This window comes from Erpetoichthys calabaricus, chromosome 7, assembly GCF_900747795.2.
Source record: "Erpetoichthys calabaricus chromosome 7, fErpCal1.3, whole genome shotgun sequence".
Classification (NCBI taxonomy): Eukaryota; Metazoa; Chordata; class Cladistia; order Polypteriformes; family Polypteridae; genus Erpetoichthys; species Erpetoichthys calabaricus.
Window position 1 is genome coordinate 47,465,105 of NC_041400.2, and position 18,795 is coordinate 47,483,899.

The following is an 18,795-nucleotide window of genomic DNA, read 5'->3' on the forward strand; positions in this document are numbered from 1 at the left end:
GGAACCAATCCCGGGCAGGGTGCCAACCCACCGCAGTATATATATATATAATATATAATATACACACATAAGCTGTAGTTAATATTTGGAGTTTTTCATTATTTAACTGTACTATATGATATGTATAATTGTTTTTGTTTTGTTTTTTATAATTTCATAAATGTCTGTTATCTTGCTGGGCAGCCTGGTGGCGCAGTGGGTAGCGCTGCTGCCTCACAGTTAGGAGAAGACCTGGGTTCACTTCCCGAGTTCTCCCTGCATGGAGTTTGCTTGTTCTCCTCGTGTCTGCGTGGGTTTCCTTCCACAATCCAAAGACATGCAGGTTAGGTGCATTGGCGATTCTAAATTACCCCTAGTGCCTGCTTGGGGTGTGTGTGTGCACGCCCTGCGGTGGGTTGACGCCCTGCCTGGGGTTTGTTTCCTGCTTTGCGCCCTGTGTTGGCTGGGACTGGCTCCAGCGGACCCCTGTAGTTAGGATATAGCAGTTTGGATAATGGATGTATATTATCTTGCTTATTGTATATGGAATGTCCTGCTAATAGAACTTTCAAGTTTGGATCCTTTTAATAATTTGCTAAGATATTCTATTGTATCAAATTATGTTTTTATTGTAAATGAAAAAATTACATGAAATGTATTCAGTACTGTATCTTTTTAAGTACTGTATTCTCACCTGTTACTAACTAGAAATGGTTTAAGGTAAGCAAGTGTAAATGTACCTTTTTTAAATTTTTCTTCAGATTGGAGCACTTGAAAATCATTATTTATTTAAACATCAAAGTCATCCAAGAAGATCGAAACGAAGCCTAGATCACATTACCAAGAGGCTTTCAGAAGATGGAAGGGTAGGTTGTTTTAGTGATGTCAATATTGTCTAAAAATGACCAGCAGTATTAAATACAAAAAAGTAAGACAATATTTTAAAAGAGGCATTGTAAAAATATCTACAAAAAATGCCAAATACTTAAATGAAGCTCTGTTAACAAAACATTTTATTTTAGGTGTGGCAGAAATCATTTATGTCTTTGTACTCATCTATGTAGTTTTAATTTTCAGACTGTTAATTTGGAGTCTGAAAATATTTGTCAGCACCAATATCAGCACCAGCATTTGTGAAGAATATCCTGTCTGTTTTGTCTCCAAGTGCACTCTGTAGTAAAATGCTTAAAACAGCTTTTGCATTTTAATAACTGCATTGATGACCTTTTCATTTTTTCATAAGTGCACTTAATTCATCTTTGAATCTGTAATAGAACATAGTTATTTCCTTTCTGACTTTTTTGATTCCTTTTCTCATTTACATTTTTATTTGCTTTTAAACTTTCCATCAGCCTTTTCAAACGACTTTTGCAAAGTGAGAACGGTTTGATCTTTGTATTAAAATGAAGGGATAAATTATTTAGCATCTTTTCTTTGTGTCTCTGAAATGCTAATTGTTCAGTAATAGTCCAATCAGATAATGTTCAATTGAAATTAATGAAATATGCATCAGTAACGGTGTTTTGCAGGTTTTGTCAAGGTGCAAGTGATAACGTACCTTACACTAAAAATTATTTTTAAAATATTGTTACACAAGGCATTTATATAATTGTTACACTATACAAAAATAGATTTTTTAGTATATAAAAGCTATAAAATATTTCTGAAGTCCTAAAAAGGTTATAATCAATACTGCAAACAATCAATGAAAATAACTAAAATATTGTAATAAATGTAAATAATTAATATTGATGTATTGATCACTAGTATTAATATTGATTTATAAATATCAGGAAGACTTTTTGTTTCACTTTTGTCTGTCTGGTTTGAGAGCCTCTTTTTTTAAGCAAATCAGTACTTGCTAAAGCTTATCCCTACTATCAGTGGTACATAGATGCTTGGCTGGGGTTCCAGTCCGTTACAAAGTAAACACATACTGTACTAGTGCACCAGGGTAATTTAACATCAAAAGTTAATGTACCAGCACCAGTCTTTGTACTGTGAGATAAAATCTGGCCATCTGTATAGCTCTACTTGAACACGTTGATAACAGATAGTGCAGTGATGCAGCAGTGCTAATCGGAATACAACCCTTGATTTAAATTGTTTAGGCTAATTATAATTAAACCTTCTAGCTTGTAAGTGTTTATTACTTAGAAGTGTTGTCAGGGGAATTTACTTCAAATGTTGCATTAGACATGTAGGTTGGCAAAATATAGGCTTTATTTTTAAACTGTTGTTATTTCAAATATAAAACGTATTTATAGCAGAATCCCTGAAAATAACTTACTTCTAAACTATATTTAAAAGCATATTTTTTCTTTTTTCAAACTCCTGCTGTGGCCTGGCATTTAGTTGTTTTTAATTTCCTATAATATTCACATAGGGATAGGTTCTGTCTCATTTTCAATAAAGTGAGTTCAAAAACTGGATCAATGGGTCAGTGCTTAATTTTAATATTCTCATAAAACACCTTACAAATAGGGCAAGTCATGATCTAGGAGTCTAAGAGTTCCAAACCACTTCTAGTAATACCAACTAGAAGGAAGATTTCACTGTAAAAACCCACCTTATAATGAGAGAAAGCACAGAATCTTTATAAAATAAAAGATTTTGTCTTCACAAAAAGGTATTCTAATCATGATGAAGCACCATGGAACACAAAGACAAAATTGAATCGCCTATAACAAAGGAAATCCAAGTCGAACAAACTCCCAATACAGACTCCAAGTAGAGAGGTTGAAATAACAGCAAGAGAGTCAAAATATACAAAAGGCATAAGGACAACAAAAACATAAACAGCTTACCTACTTCAGAGCACATTCATAATGAACCACCAGGAACTGTGGAAGACCCTTCAGATTTATAGAGTGGAGGGCAGTTGCTGGTGGTGATTGGCAGACCACCCACAAAAAATGTGGAACATAACTAAGGCAGACAAAACCAAACATAAAGAAAGATACACGTAATCATGATAAAAATAATTAAAAATGAATAAAAGAGACATAAAATATTGATTTGAACCCCAGCCACGGGAGGAACCCTGAGATACGACAGGTTCATCAGGAAAATTTGTTAATATCTTTTGATTTGGAAATTTCAACAACAAGGCAAAGAACATTTTTATATAGAACTCTTCTATCATGAAAGAACACTCATAGCCTTGGTTTGGAATGTGGGATGTGTGTTGAGGTGGGATCTGATGTGAGATGGGGTGGAAACTGATGAGTGTAGGGTTAGATATTAGACCCTTCTCTATTCAATAATTCTTCCCTAGTGGTGGAACATGGGGTGGTTATCAGGATGTGAGGCAGGGACTGATGTGGGCAGAGTTGGATGTCAGATCTCTTCATATTCTGTTATCCTCTGCTATCTGCACGATGTACAAATGTTAGCATATATGGAAGACATTAGATGTTTATTCAATTAATAATGCTAGTAATGATATTAATTAATTTGTTCATTCATTCATTACCATATGAGATAAATACTGGACCCTGCTATACCAGAATATATATATTTTTTTTGTTCTTTATTTCGCCTTATACAATTTCTTGTATTAGGAATTTGGTAGTTTTCGCATACCCCATGGGGTCAGAGCGCAGGGTCAGCCATTGTACAGTGCCCCTGGAGCAATTACAGATTAAGGGTCTTGCTCAAGGGCCCAGCAGAGTAAGATCTCTTTTTGGCAGTGGCGGGGATTCGAACCAGCAGCCTTCGGGATACCAGCGCAGATCCTTAGCCTCAGAGCCACCACTCCACCCTAATATAGTAATATCATACATTTGGAGAGCCACAGAGTCATGAAGTCAGTGCAGTTTTAAAATATACTGTCACTTTACACTTTTGAGACAGTGCTGTTAGGATAGAAATTAAGGTTAGGGTTTAGTGTGAGCAGTAAGTGGTAACACTCAGACATCCAACCCTACCTGCAACTGACCTCACCCCATCCTGCATCCTATAGCAAGGACCCTCTCAAAGATCATCGTAAAGAGTTTTTAATTTAAAAGAGACAGAACACAGTGTTTACACATAGATTTTTACAACTGGAGCACAAACAAGTTAACTTGCTGAACATTACACAGATTGAACTAGCAACGTTGGGGTTTAAAATGAAATGTCCTAGACAATATTAATTTATACTTGACTTTACTTCCATACCAATATTAGTTTCATGAAGCAATTTGGTAAATCTCATGCAAATTTAACATCTACACAAACTTGCAACATAAGCTGAACAACTAGAGCACACTGCCTAAAACGAATAAAGTGTTATAGCCTCTGCTTGGCAAGTTTTAAATCATAAACACTCTCAGGCAACATAGTGTAGCTGTGTGCATTATTTTTTGTTTATTTTAATAAATATGTACAATATACTATTTTGCTGTAGATATAAACAAAAAGATCAGTATTCATAGATTTGTTTTTTACATCTTTATATATATGTATTCAGATATATTTTTTCAAATTTGTAAACTAGCTTTAATATCAAAATAACAAAATTCACCATTGCTCAGCCAAAGACAAGGATGAGATTTGCCTTTTAATATGACACAGGTGTCTTGGGCTGAACAGCAATATGAGAAGAGAAGGACAAAACGAGCTCCACTCCAAAGCTGCAATGACTGCACCACAGAGAAACTGTTTGATGATCCAATGTGGAGTCAGCAATGGTACCTGGTGAGTTTTCATTTCATTGTAGATTTCTTACAAGTATTATGTATCTCGAAACGACAGTAATTGACAAGTAAATTAGAGGAAACTGGGAACCTGAAAAGAATGTATTGATCCATTCTGTGTTGTACAATTATAGGTAATGAACAAGAAGGTCAGTTAATTTATGTCAATACATTGCTAATCACCAAAGGACAATAAATGTACTAGCAATTGCTGTATTAGTTTAGCATTAAAGAAATTAATGTAAAAGCTTTATTCTGCTTGCTTCAATATATTTTATTGGATATGACTTTTAAGCCCATTTTATGAGTGAATGGGGGTACAGATTAATGCTTCACTAAATACCATGTTTTTTCTTTTTAAACTTACCTTCAGAGATCTGATATTTCTAAAAAATGGAGAGTGCAAAACAAAAGATACAATTAGAAGCTTTTATAGCTGCATATTTTAAGCAAACAAATGTAAAGGCTGACATTCATAATTTACATCATGTTCCTGCATAGTGAAAAAGACAGTTGCACAATACAGAGCCATTAAAATAGCTAAAAGCAAATTAGCATGATTACTGAGCACATTTTTTTCTGTGTTCACAGCATTACAATATAGAGAAAGCTAATCTGAATTTGTCATCAACATGGGAAATTGTGTTGTACTGTTGTTTAACAACATAAAGATAAGGAACGGCATACAAAACTTGCATTGGTTTTTACATTAAATTGCGTTTTTAAAAAAGGCAGTGTAAATTGGAATCACTTTAAGATAGATTAAAAAGTAACATGACCAGAAAAAACTAAACTAAAATAAAAACTACCATGCACCATGATTAAGACAGCAGGTGTTTTGAATACTGCTTGAGCAGATGAAGTGTTCAATTTTAACCCACTCCGAAAGGTGGTTTAGACAATGAATAGATGGGTGTTTATGTAAATTTGAATGAGAAAATGTTGATTGTATTGGCAGGAAAACTTTATAAACAGCATAAACAAAAAATAGTTTGAAACAATAGGATGTCAAACGTTTTTGGACCAAAAACCAAATTTACAGTTTATCTCAAAACTAAATGATGATATAGCATATTCCATTCACATGAAAACTGACACTATAATGCAATTGAAAATTGATTCCTTTTACTGTCCTCATTCTATCAGATTTCATTAGAGTTCATTAGTTTGGATATCAGAAAAGATGATAAGACAAAAGAAAAAGAGTTGGAGGCAACACTGCAACCCCATATATTATTAAGACAAAATATTAAAGGCATTGCAGCAAAAAAATGTCCCTCTTTTGCTGTTTTAACTGGTTATAATCACCTCAAATATAGTGGGGGCAGCTGAAATTTTCACCTTCTCTCGGCACGAAATAGATTCTTATGACACGAGTCTCATACTAGACTTGACAAGATAACAACACTTCCTGTTAAGTAAAGACCAGACAGGAAGAGCAGGATCCAGGGGGATGAACACCAGAAGTGATGTCAGAGGTGGTCAGGTTGTCAATCATCCTGTGTGTAGATTGAGGAAGAGAAGAGGCATTAGTTACCTGTAGATCACCGTTGAGTTATCATCACCAGCGTCTATAAGCTGTCCCCAAGGTGCACATGTGTGACAATATAAAGCAAGATGCTCCTGCTGCTGCTCGTTGGTGACAATGAAATTACTGCCTAGTAACTGCAAATACATTAATGACACAAACTGGTTATTACATTTAGCATAGTTGAATATGTAAGTAAGAATTTCACTGCACTCTGTAAAAGTGATAACCCTACTACTATTACTAAAGTTTTTTCTAGAATTGATCATTTATATTTTTCATCCTATCATCATTACAGCTGGAAAAAAATAATTAATAATTCATGTTTTATTAGGCCACCTAGTTTAAGTGTAAATTCTATTCAATTTTTGGCATTATTAATTTTTTAGATTATTTTTTATAATAATATGGGAAAAACAAATAAATGAGTTAGCAAAGAAACCAAGTCCTACATTGAAATATTGAGACCTGTTTTAACTGGTTCTAATCACCAGAAATATAGTGGGGGCAGCTGACCTTTTCACCTTCTGCCTGCACAAAATAGATTCATATGACTATCACTTGTGTTTTGCTTTTACAGCTATGCTTTCTGTCAATAACAGTTTTCCTGTTATGTTCTCCAAGCCTTCTCAGAGGTTTGGGGTGTGCTCTCTCATGATAATTGCCTAAATGCTTGTGCTTTTTGTCACATTAATTATTGGTATATGCAATTTCACAATGTGGTGAGGATTGCAGAACTGTACTCCATTGAATTTAAAGGTCATCATTTCTTTAGCAAGCAACAAATAGTACAGTAGAGTAAGCGGAGTCATCTCTCTCCAAATAGGTAATTCATTATGGCCAGTTCAAGCTTCAGATGAATATACATGGGTGGGCAAAAGCAGGTTTATAGTTGTTTGTATGGAAAAAGACATGTAGGCTATGATTGCTACACTCAAGCACACTTTAGTAATAATAATAAGAAGAAGACAAAGTATATACATAAAGAATACAATAATTAATAAATCAATAATAAGAATAAACTGTGTTTTGTGTACTCACAACTGTAAACCTAATATTGCCTACCTCTGTATATTAGTTACCACAAAGTAACATACACCATATGGTTAGTTAAAAGCTCTTTCTTTTAATGAACTTACATATGTAGTGAGCAAATAGCTGATGCTTGAAAAGTACACAAGCTAAACCTTACATGATGAATCCTTAGTATTAACAAACATCTTCTTTTACATCATTCTTTTACATCAAGGATAAATATTTTTCTTCTCAGATATTTTTCCAAAGTATGATCATTCTTAGTTAACTACTTCCTCATAGCTCCAGGAATTTTGTTTTGATTCCCCAACAAAGTCATTGACTGTACCTAATTTGCATATTCTTCTCACTTTAGTCTTTCCTCAATATACTACAGGTTTCATAGATAGATAGATAGATAGATAGATAGATAGATAGATAGATAGATAGATAGATAGATAGATAGATAGATAGATAGATACTTTATTCATCCCAAGGAGAAATTCACATACTTCAGCAGCAGCATACTGATACAAAAAACAATATTAAATTAAAGAGTAATAAAAATGCAGGTAAAAACAGACAAATAATAATAAAATAAAATAATAAATAAATAAATAATAATAATAATAAATAAATAATAAAATAAAATAATAATAAAAGACAATAACTTTGAATAATGTTAACGTTTATCCCACCCCACCCCCCCCTCCCCTGGGTGGAATTGAAGAGTCGCATAGTTTGGGGGAGGAACGATCTCCTCAGTCTGTCAGTGGAGCAGGACAGTGACAGCAGTCTGTCGCTGAAGTTGCTCCTCAGTTTGGAGATGACAATGTTTAGTGGATGCAGTGGATTCTCCATAATTGATAGGAGCCTGCTGAGTGCCCGTCACTCTGCCACGGATGTCAAACTGTCCAGCTCCATGCCTGCAATAGAGCCTGCTTTCCTTACCAGTTTGTCCAGGCGTGAGGCGTCCTTCTTCTTAATGCTGCCTCCCCAGCACACCACCGCATAGAAGAGGGCGCTTGCCACAACCGTCTGATAGAACATCTGTAGCATCTTATTGTAGATGTTGAAGGACGCCAGTCTTCTAAGGTAGTATAGCCGGCTCTGTCCTCTCTTGCACAGAGCATCAGTATTGGCAGTCCAGTCCAATTTATTATCCAGCTGCACTCCCAGGTATTTATAGGTCTGTATCCTCTGCACACAGTCACCTCTGATGATCACAGGGTCCAGGAGGGGCCTGGGCCTCCTAAAATCCACCACCAGCTCCTTGGTTTTGCTGGTGTTCAGGTGTAGGTGGTTTGAATTGCACCATTTAACAAAGTCCTTGATGAGGTTCCTATACTCCTCCTCCTCCTGCCCACCCCTGATGCAGCAGTGTCTGCACGATAGCAGTGTCGTCAGCGAACTTTTGCAGGACTCCGAGTTGTATTGGAAGTCCGATGTATATAGGCTGAACAGGACCGGAGAAAGTACAGTCCCCTGCAGTGCTCCTGTGTTGCTGACCACAATGTCAGACCTGCAGTTCCTGAGACACACATACTGAGGTCTGTTTGTAAGATAGGCCACGATTCATGCCACTAGGTATGAATCTACTCCCATCTCTGTCAGCTTGTCCCTAAGGAGCAGAGGTTGGATGGTGTTGAAGGCGCTAGAGAAGTCTAGAAACATAATTCTTACAGCACCACTGCCTCTGTCCAAGTGGAAGAGTGATCAGTGTAGCATATAGATGATGGCATCCTCTGCTCCCACTTTCTCCTGGTATGCGAACTGCAGAGGGTCGAGGGCGTGGCATACCTGTGGCCTCAGGTGGTGAAGCAGCAGCCACTCCATGGTCTTCATCACATGTGACGTCAGAGCAACAGGCCGGAAGTCGTTCAGCTCACTAGGACATGATACCTTTGGCACTGGGGTGATACAAGATGTTTTTCATGTGTATGTTGGGTAAATTGGTAATAGGAAATCCACCTAGTATGAGCAAATGTGGACAAGTATAAATGTGACAGGTGTCTGGTCACACTTACAGGTAATCTAACTTAGATACCATTAAAATATCCGACTACGCCACCCAGTTTTATTAAGAGACTGGGAACTCTTGAGATTTACAGAAAATAACACACAGGGTTCTTTAAATTGGGCGGTGAGTAAACACACAATGAAAGACACAACAGTAATTTCAGGAAAAGCAACACTAACTTCTATTACACAAGACAATATAAAGTACATTTAAAAGATAAACGAACATAACAAAATCTAAAAATATCAGGAACAAATTTCCTTTTTTTTAAAAGGAAAACACACAGTTCACACTCTAAAGGTCCGTCAAAAACAAGAATTGGAGGATACAACCTTTAGTGGTACAGAGTCCAGTTTGCGCACTGTTACCCCAACAATTGATCGCCCAACTGTTCATCGATGCACTCTGTTCACCGGACACTCATTTCTCAACAGAAGTTGTGTTAAATCGTTGAATCCCTGTCCGCGTCTCTTCGTCGTTCCTTTTTTTTCCACTCTGGGCTCCTTGTGTTGCTGTGACCTAGACACACCTCATTTCTCGTCTGACAGCTTTGCTTGGTCCTTTCATGCAGCTTCCCTCTTTCGCTGGACCCACAAGTAGTGTCTCCTTGTGGAACTGTCTCTTCCTCCCTGGAAGTAAGTGTTGCCGTCCTTGTGCCTCACGTCATGCCAGCCAGGTACCCTCGTCTGCCTACGAGCCTCTGTGCTCTCTCCGAGTGTCTTGGCAGCATTCTCAGTGGACCATCCCTCTCTCTGCCTTCTCCTGCCCTGAAGTTTAAATCTCCTTCAGTCCCTGCCATTATCAGTTCTGGACAATTGGATTAAACAATGGCACATCTAAATTTCCTGGGTTTAACAATTAATGAAAACACAAGTTAACAAAATATATTGTTACCAACCATTCATGAGTACAGATCTGCTGATTAGAAACCAGTATTGTCAAACATGTTAATTTCCAAGTCTGGTAAATACAGACATCCTCCAAGGAAGGAGCAGTTCTGTTATCTCAACTTGGTATTGTTTGTAATACCAAGCCAACCAGCCATAAACTTCAAAGTGGTGACTCCTTTGCAATACAGCAAATACCTACATCCTGCAGACAGCCTTTTAACTTCTCACCCCCAGTCCCAACAATGGGTGCCTAATGGAACCACCCAGTGTACAAAAAAAATGTCTGCCTCTGACATCAATCTGAGTGTGCCCTCTAGATTTGGTTTTTACCTTTTGTCTGATGTAGCGTACCTATAATTGGAAACTGTAAATAAAAAACGGTTTTCAAAACATTCATTTGTGGAATAAGAAAGTAAACTTCTCCTTTAAAACATCACTGTTGCAATAAAATGCTTAGGAAGTGCATAAACCTATTTTATTTATTATATTGTATTACTGATTGAATGGCATAGTAATGCTATGTTTAGCACTGGTACCTTACAACTACAGAATCCTGAGTTAGATTTTCAATCAAAATGCTGTTTATGTAGAATTTACGAATTACACTGAGGTTGGTGCGTCTTTTATTGATATACTCCAGTTTCCTCCAACATTGCTAACTCTTTAGGTTTCCTGTTTTACTGTACATTGGCCACTTGTGAGCAAATAAAGTTGTGAATGTACTGTAATTGTGCTGTTACTATGGACTGGTGCCCTAGCAAGGGTTTGGACCTCCCTTGCGCACAGTGCCCCAGAAAAGGCTCTGAGTCCCTGCTTAAAGTGTGATCAGAAAGTGCATAACTAGATAGGTGTCATTTGGAGCTATTTTCTGAAATATCCAGGTAATACTTTTTAGTATGATTAAAGGTAATACTTGTTTGTGCACATTTCATACTGATACATAGAACTTAATTGATTGTTCTGTAAAGGGAAGTGTAAATGAAATAGAAATTTAATCTAAGTAATATATTTACAGATATACCAAAGAAATATCTTAAACAGTCTGTTTTGCTTCCATGACTTACTAATGCTCCCCTCCAATTTCAGCCTAACAATCACGTTGTTAGCAAAAGTCATCACTTTGGTAATGTGTGAGGCATAAGCTTGCACCAAAATGCTCCATGCATTGTATATTTATTTTAACTTATTGCACATAAACTTTACACTTTTTGCTGTTTCAGATTTCAGATTTTAACTTAACTTTAATCAAGTTTGACTTAATTTAATCTGACTTAATTTAGTTAATTTTATGTAATTTTAGCTCATTTTACTGTGTCTTTATTTTATTATTATTCTGTTGTGCGTTTGCTTTTGTTTTACACATTCTTGGAGTAGGCCAGTTTTTCATTTCACTGCACGTTATATTTGTATAACTGTGTGTGTGATGAATAAAACTCTTGAATCTTGTTTAACAAATGGCAGGGAGGTTAGTTTTCACTGCACTTTGAATGATCTTCCATGGGTTGTTCTAATGAGCACATAAAGAGAAGTGGGGTAACTCTTTTGCATACTGCAAACTGCATGTTATAATGATGGAACAGACTGGTCAGTAAAATGTGTTTGAGCTGCAATGAGAAGATCGAAAAAATAGAATATATCATTACTGAAGATAAAAAAGCGCTTTTTGTTTTTGTTTTTTCTTTTGTACTATTACAATTGGTACACAAAACTTGTGTATACTGTATGTATAAACTGGTAGTAAGTGAGGCATGAGGTTTGTAAGCAATTAATTTTTTATTGTCAAATCGATAATTATGTTCTGATAGTACATAAAGGAACAGAGAATAATAATGACCTACTTATGAACTGGAGTGATAATTTTAAGGACCCAAGTAAATAATTTTGTAGAAGCAAGTCAAACATGTGAACTAATAGAGAACAAAGCAGGAAAGATGGAAACAGAGACATTTTTGATTTCTTAAGAGAGACTGGTAATCTAATTACTTTAAATTTCATGATACAGAAGACTGGAATGGAAAATGCAAAGGAAATAAAATGAAGTAATTGTGCTTATGTAAAATAATATTAAATAATTGAGCATCTTAATACATAAGAAATGGATAGGTTATTTTGGACGTGGTATGTAAAAATAAGTTTCAATATGGCATAATTATTTAAACAATATTAACAGTTTCTAAAAAATGTAATACCCATTCTAACGAGTTGCAGAAAGCTCAATGTCCCTTTTATCAAAGAAGATATTAATAATGAATACTTTAATAAGTTATTTTAAAAGAAAATTGTTAGAAATATTAGACACATATACAGTGGTGTGAAAAACTATTTGCCCCCTTCCTGATTTCTTATTCTTTTGCATGTTTGTCACACAAAATGTTTCTGATCATCAAACACATTTAACCATTAGTCAAATATAACACAAGTAAACACAAAATGCAGTTTGTAAATGGTGGTTTTTATTATTTAGGGAGAAAAAAAATCCAAACCTACATGGCCCTGTGTGAAAAAGTAATTGCCCCCCTGAACCTAATAACTGGTTGGGCCACCCTTAGCAGCAATAACTGCAATCAAGCGTTTGCGATAACTTGCAATGAGTCTTTTACAGCGCTCTGGAGGAATTTTGGCCCACTCATCTTTGCAAAATTGTTGTAATTCAGCTTTATTTGAGGGTTTTCTAGCATGAACCACCTTTTTAAGGTCATTCCATAGCATCTCAATTGGATTCAGGTCAGGATTTTGACTAGGCCACTCCAAAGTCTTCATTTTGTTTTTCTTCAGCCATTCAGAGGTGGATTTGCTGGTGTGTTTTGGGTCATTGTCCTGTTGCAGCACCCAAGATCGCTTCAGCTTGAGTTGACGAACAGATGGCCGGACATTCTCCTTCAGGATTTTTTGGTAGACAGTAGAATTCATGGTTCCATCTATCACAGCAAGCCTTCCAGGTCCTGAAGCAGCAAAACAACCCCAGACCATCACACTACCACCACCATATTTTACTGTTGGTATGATGTTCTTTTTCTGAAATGCTGTGTTCCTTTTATGCCAGATGTAACGGGACATTTGCCTTCCAAAAAGTTCAACTTTTGACTCATCAGTCCACAAGGTATTTTCCCAAAAGTCTTGGCAATCATTGAGATGTTTCTTAGCAAAATTGAGACGAGCCCTAATGTTCTTTTTGCTTAACAGTGGTTTGCGTCTTGGAAATCTGCCATGCAGGCCATTTTTGCCCAGTCTCTTTCTTATGGTGGAATCGTGAACACTGACCTTAATTGAGGCAAGTGAGGCCTGCAGTTCTTTAGACGTTGTCCTGGGGTCTTTTGTGACCTCTCGGATGAGTCGTCTCTGCGCTCTTGGGGTAATTTTGGTCGGCCGGCCATTCCTGGGAAGGTTCACCACTGTTCCATGTTTTTGCCATTTGTGGATAATGGCTCTCACTGTGGTTCGCTGGAGTCCCAAAGCTTTAGAAATGGCTTTATAACCTTTACCAGACTGATAGATCTCAATTACTTCTGTTCTCATTTGTTCCTGAATTTTTTTGGATCTTGGCATGATGTCTAGCTTTTGAGGTGCTTTTGGTCTACTTCTCTGTGTCAGGCAGCTCCTATTTAAGTGATTTCTTGATTGAAACAGGTGTGGCAGTAATCAGGCCTGGGGGTGGCTACGGAAATTGAACTCAGGTGTGATACACCACAGTTAGGTTATTTTTTAACAAGGGGGCAATTACTTTTTCACACAGGGCCATGTAGGTTTGGATTTTTTTTCTCCCTAAATAATAAACACCATCATTTAAAAACTGCATTTTGTGTTTACTTGTGTTACATTTGACTAATGGTTAAATGTGTTTGATGATCAGAAACATTTTGTGTGACAAACATGCAAAAGAATAAGAAATCAGGAAGGGGGCAAATAGTTTTTCACACCACTGTAAATGAAAGACCTGTGTGTATGCGTGGAGCAGTCTGCTCTGCTCATATTCAACCACAGCTACTAAATGGTACATGTATGTACTTTCAAATTTTTTTGGTGCTTGCATGCACCTCAGTTCTCACTACGAAAGACATGTGTGTATGGAGCAGTCTGCTCTGTTCACACATAGCCACAGCCATGGGAGTTGGTGTTCATTCAATGGAAGTTGTAAAAGCTTATAAAAATTGTGACTTGCACTTGGCGAGATAGCACATGCATGCACTTTTAGATTTTTTCAGTGCTTGTATGCACCTCACTTCTCATTCAACCCAAGAAGACTAAGTAATCTCTGTCTTTCACTCAACAAGCTACCATATCTTTGCCTGGGACAGGTTCCAGCCTGTCCCACTCAATTTGTGCCACAGCTGCACTTGACTACACGTCTGAATCCGACAAGATATGATATGTCCTGGCCCACTTAGCTGCAAGTTCTCCAATATAGTACAGTAATCCCTCGCTATATCGCGCTTCGCCTTTCGCGGCTTCACTCCATCGCGGATTTTATATGTAAGAATATTTAAAAATATATTGCGGATTTTTCGCTGCTTCGCGGGTTTCTGCGGACAATGGGTCTTTTAATTTCTGGTACATGCTTCCTCAGTTGGTTTGCCCAGTTGATTTCATACAAGGGACGCTATTGGCAGATGGCTGAGAAGCTACCCAGCTTACTTTTCTCTGTCTCTTGCGCTGACTTTCTCTGATCCTGACGTAGGGGGATTGAGCAGGGGGGCTGTTCGCACACCTAGATGATACGGACGCTCGTCTAAAAATGCTGAAAGATTATCTTCACGTTGCTATCTTTTGTGCAGCTGCTTCCTGAAAGCACATGCTACACGGTGCTTCGCATACTTAAAAGCACGAAGGGCACGTATTGATTTTTTTATCTCTCTCTCTCTCTATCTCTCTCTCTCTGTCTGCTCCTGATGGAGGGGGTGTGAGCTGCCGCCTTCAACAGCTTTGTGCCGCGGTGCTTCGCATACTTAAAAGCCAAACAGCCGTATTGATTTGTTTGCTCCTTTGAAGAGGAAGATATGTTTGCATTCTTTTAATTGTGATACTGAACTGTCATCTCTGTCTTGTCATGGAGCACAGTTTAAACTTTTGAAAAAGAGACAAATGTTTGTTTGCAGTGTTTGAATAACGTTCCTGTCTCTCTACAACCTCCTGTGTTTCTGCGCAAATCTGTGACCCAAGCATGACAATATAAAAATAACCATATAAACATATGGTTTCTACTTTGCCCGATTTTCTTATTTCGCGGGTGGCTCTGGAACGCAACCCCCGCGATGGAGGAGGGATTACTGTATAACTGCTAGGGAGTCTTCAGGTTGTTTTTTTGCCCTGAAAACCACACACAGCTAGTATGTTAAATTTACTTACTTGTACACTGTTGCACATTGGTTAGCATTGCAATATTGTATCCCAGGCTGGATCACCATATGGAGTTTGAACATTTTCATTGTGTCTGCATAGATTTTCTTGTGGGTGCCCCAGTTTCCTCCACACCCCATAGAAGTTCACACTATTGGCAATTCCAAATTAGCTCTATGTGAGTGCTTTCCTGCTTTGCTCCCTGTGTTGTTAATATAAGCTCCAGTTCCCGGTAACAGGGTTCAGGAGTGAGTTTGGAAAAGGGGAAGGGGGTTCATATTATGTTGAAATGGATTTGTTTTCTTGTTAGATCTTAAATCCAGATGTTATGGGCTCCTTTCATTCTCTCTAACCTTATTACGCACTTGAGACACAGTTTTTGTAGTTGTTGATGAAGCAGCACTAAAACTTTGATAAATTTCTTTTTCTTTCATAGAAATGTACTGTAGGTAACCATTCACTTGTTCAAGCCATATCTAGGTCCAACAGAAGGAATGCCCTGCTTTTATCTATCTAAAAGTTACAATTTCTCCACCAAAGTCACTGATTCCTGCCTATTTTGTGTCTAGGTTCACTCTCACTAATACTGGGAATACCTTTAGGCCCCATAGTTACTAAAACTTACAAGTAATATAGACTTATAAGAATTACTGGAGACTGTAATTAAGGTAGCCATTTCCTATTATTATAGAAAACTAGGGGGCTTTGCCCCCTGCTCGCTTCACTAGCCAAATGCCCCCCCGCCTGCGCTATGCGCCTTCACATCTCTGCCGCTTGCGTTGTGAAGAAGGGGTTGAACACACTCCAAGGAGATGCAGTCGCTCTTCCGAAATCCCCTCTTAAACGGTGAGACAATGGGAAACAAATACAGTTTTTTTTACCTCCTCTTTCCTCGATTAGCTGCTGGCTTGCTGCTGCTGTGCCGCGTGATCTGCATCTCGTGCGGCGCTTCGAACATTTAAAAGCCTGTACAGCAGCTGTTCCTTTGTCTCACTCCCTTGCCTCGCTTTTCCCCCAGACATCCTCTGCTCCTGTTGGGGGAGAAGAGGAAGATTTTCTATTCTTTTAATTGAAAGACTGAACTCTCCCCTCTGACTACACATGGAGCTCGATTCACTCCTGAAAGAGACTTATGTTTGTTTGAAGTGTCTGAATAATGTTTCTGTCTCTCAAATCTCCTGTGTATCTGTGCAACTCTGTGACCCAAGCGTGACAGCATATGTGGATTTCACATTAACCAAACAGCAAATATTTTAATTCTCACGGGTATGCCTCTTCATTGGGAAAAAACACTACTTTTCCCTGACGGCAACGTGAATTAGATGATCTACAAGTCTCCAGCTTAAAGTTGAAATCCGAACAATATATTCAATCTCTTTTTACTGTTCCGTTATTTCACTGAGTAATCATTTTCGTTTGTTTGTGCTACTACAATCTTTACTATCATTTTTTGGAGATTTTCGAATTTTCGTACTTCCATTATATCTAACCTGCTCTGCCTGTGTATTGCACCAACGTTTTTGAATTCTTTACGACGTTCTAATTCTCAACGTCCCGTTGAGTCAATTGTGCTCCTAGGAGCACTCAAAGCTTTAAAAATGGTTTTATAACCTTGCCCTGAACTATACCTCAGCACAATTAGGACTACAGAGAGTTCCTGCTACTTCTTGACTTGTTTCTTGGCCCGACATACAGTGTAAATTGCAGGACCTTATACACACAGGTATGTGTCTTTATACACTTCCTTCAACTTCATGATTTGGTTTTTGTTCTGTCATACATTGTGAAATGTGGGATCTTACTGTATACACAGGAGTGTGTCTTTCTAGACTATGTCCAAGCAATTAAGTTTGCCACAGATGGACTCCAGTGAAGTTCCAGATACCTCTAAACGATAATTAAAGCAAACAGGATGCACCTGACTAGAATTTTGAGTACCACAGCAACGTGTCTAAATACTTATGAAAATAAGAGATTTAAGTTATTTTTAGTTTAAATAAATTTGCAGACCTTTCTGAATATGTTTTCACTTTGTCATTAGGGGTTATTTAGTGTAGAGTGACAGACACAAATGGCAACTTTATTCATTTAAACTTGCATCTACAACACGATATACAGTAGTGTGCATAATGTGAAGGGTTCTGAATACTTTATGAATCCAATGTAAATTAACTTTCCATTGAGACTGGATTTTTCTGGGCTCAGAGCCATTCCATTGATTTATTAGTGAAAGCTGTTTTTCTTTAGGTTGTCTTCAAATAGGCAAGAATTTCTAGTCAGTCAGTGAGTCAATTAGGGACACATAGCTTTATATACTGTATGCTGTATAGATATAGCACTATAAATAATTTTGCGTATGCATCACAAATATTTATGTAATGTTATGTGATATATTAGCAGTGTCCTGCTGATAGGTTTCAACCAAATGCCACTTGACCTCTTCAACTTATCCACAAGGTCACTACTATACTAGTGTTTTATCTACATTGTCAAACTCTCATATTTTTCTGCTAAAAACAATAGAAATGCCATCATGTATTGTTGTGAACTGTTATATATTGTATTAGACTGGTTATAGCTTACTAAAGTTACTATTTATTCTATATTTCCACCCTTCTGAAAACTGTCAGTTGACAGATATAAAGAATATGCCTAGTTTGAACTTCTTTTGATAGTTCAATCTTAGAAGTCACATGGAATGAAGCTGAGAGGCAGTTTAATTTCTTCTCAGCAAAGGTGACTTGCTATTGTTGAACTGTTAGCATTTTGTTTAGTCACAATAATTGTAGTGTCTTGTCATGAATCCCAGAAAATAAAGCATTAAAGCAGTCTAGACATGAATTTCAGCTTGTGTTTTTATCTTTGATACACTTGAAATTGTTAAAGCCATTAAATGTCAACTTATTCATCCCTGTCTGTTGAAGATGGTAGTTGAATTGACATGTCACTGTGCCTTAATTAAAAATGCTCATTTAATAGCATGGTCTTGTCACTGTAAAATTTCTAACAATGTTTCTGGTTTTGTGATGAGGTTTCTATACTATACCACCTTTATTGTGAATAACAAGAAGTAACTATATGGAGTGTCCACTAATCCACCCATTTATTTTCCAACCTGTTTATACTGTACAGTACAGGGTGATGGGGAGCTGGTAAATGAATGGAACTGAAAATGGTCAAAGAGTAAGTCCAGTTTAAGGCATACTCACTCACTTACATGCCCATGGTCATTCATATTGGGACAATTCAGAGTACCTCATCAACCTAACACATACGGTAAATCTTTAGGATAAAATCAGAGTCACCAAAGTAAAAAAGATCAGGAGAGAATGTACAAACTCCTTCCAGACA

At 37.2% G+C, this 18,795-nt stretch overlaps 1 protein-coding gene across 1 annotated transcript in view; it reads left to right on the top strand.

The window, feature by feature from the left end:
• The window catches only part of pcsk1 (proprotein convertase subtilisin/kexin type 1), a 57,025-nt gene that overhangs the window by 11,823 nt on the left and 26,407 nt on the right, over window positions 1–18,795 (top strand). The window contains exons 2-3 of the mRNA XM_028804776.2: window positions 741–845; window positions 4,537–4,659. Coding sequence (XP_028660609.2) covers window positions 741–845; window positions 4,537–4,659 — 228 coding nt within the window. The remainder of the gene's footprint in view (window positions 1–740; window positions 846–4,536; window positions 4,660–18,795) is intronic.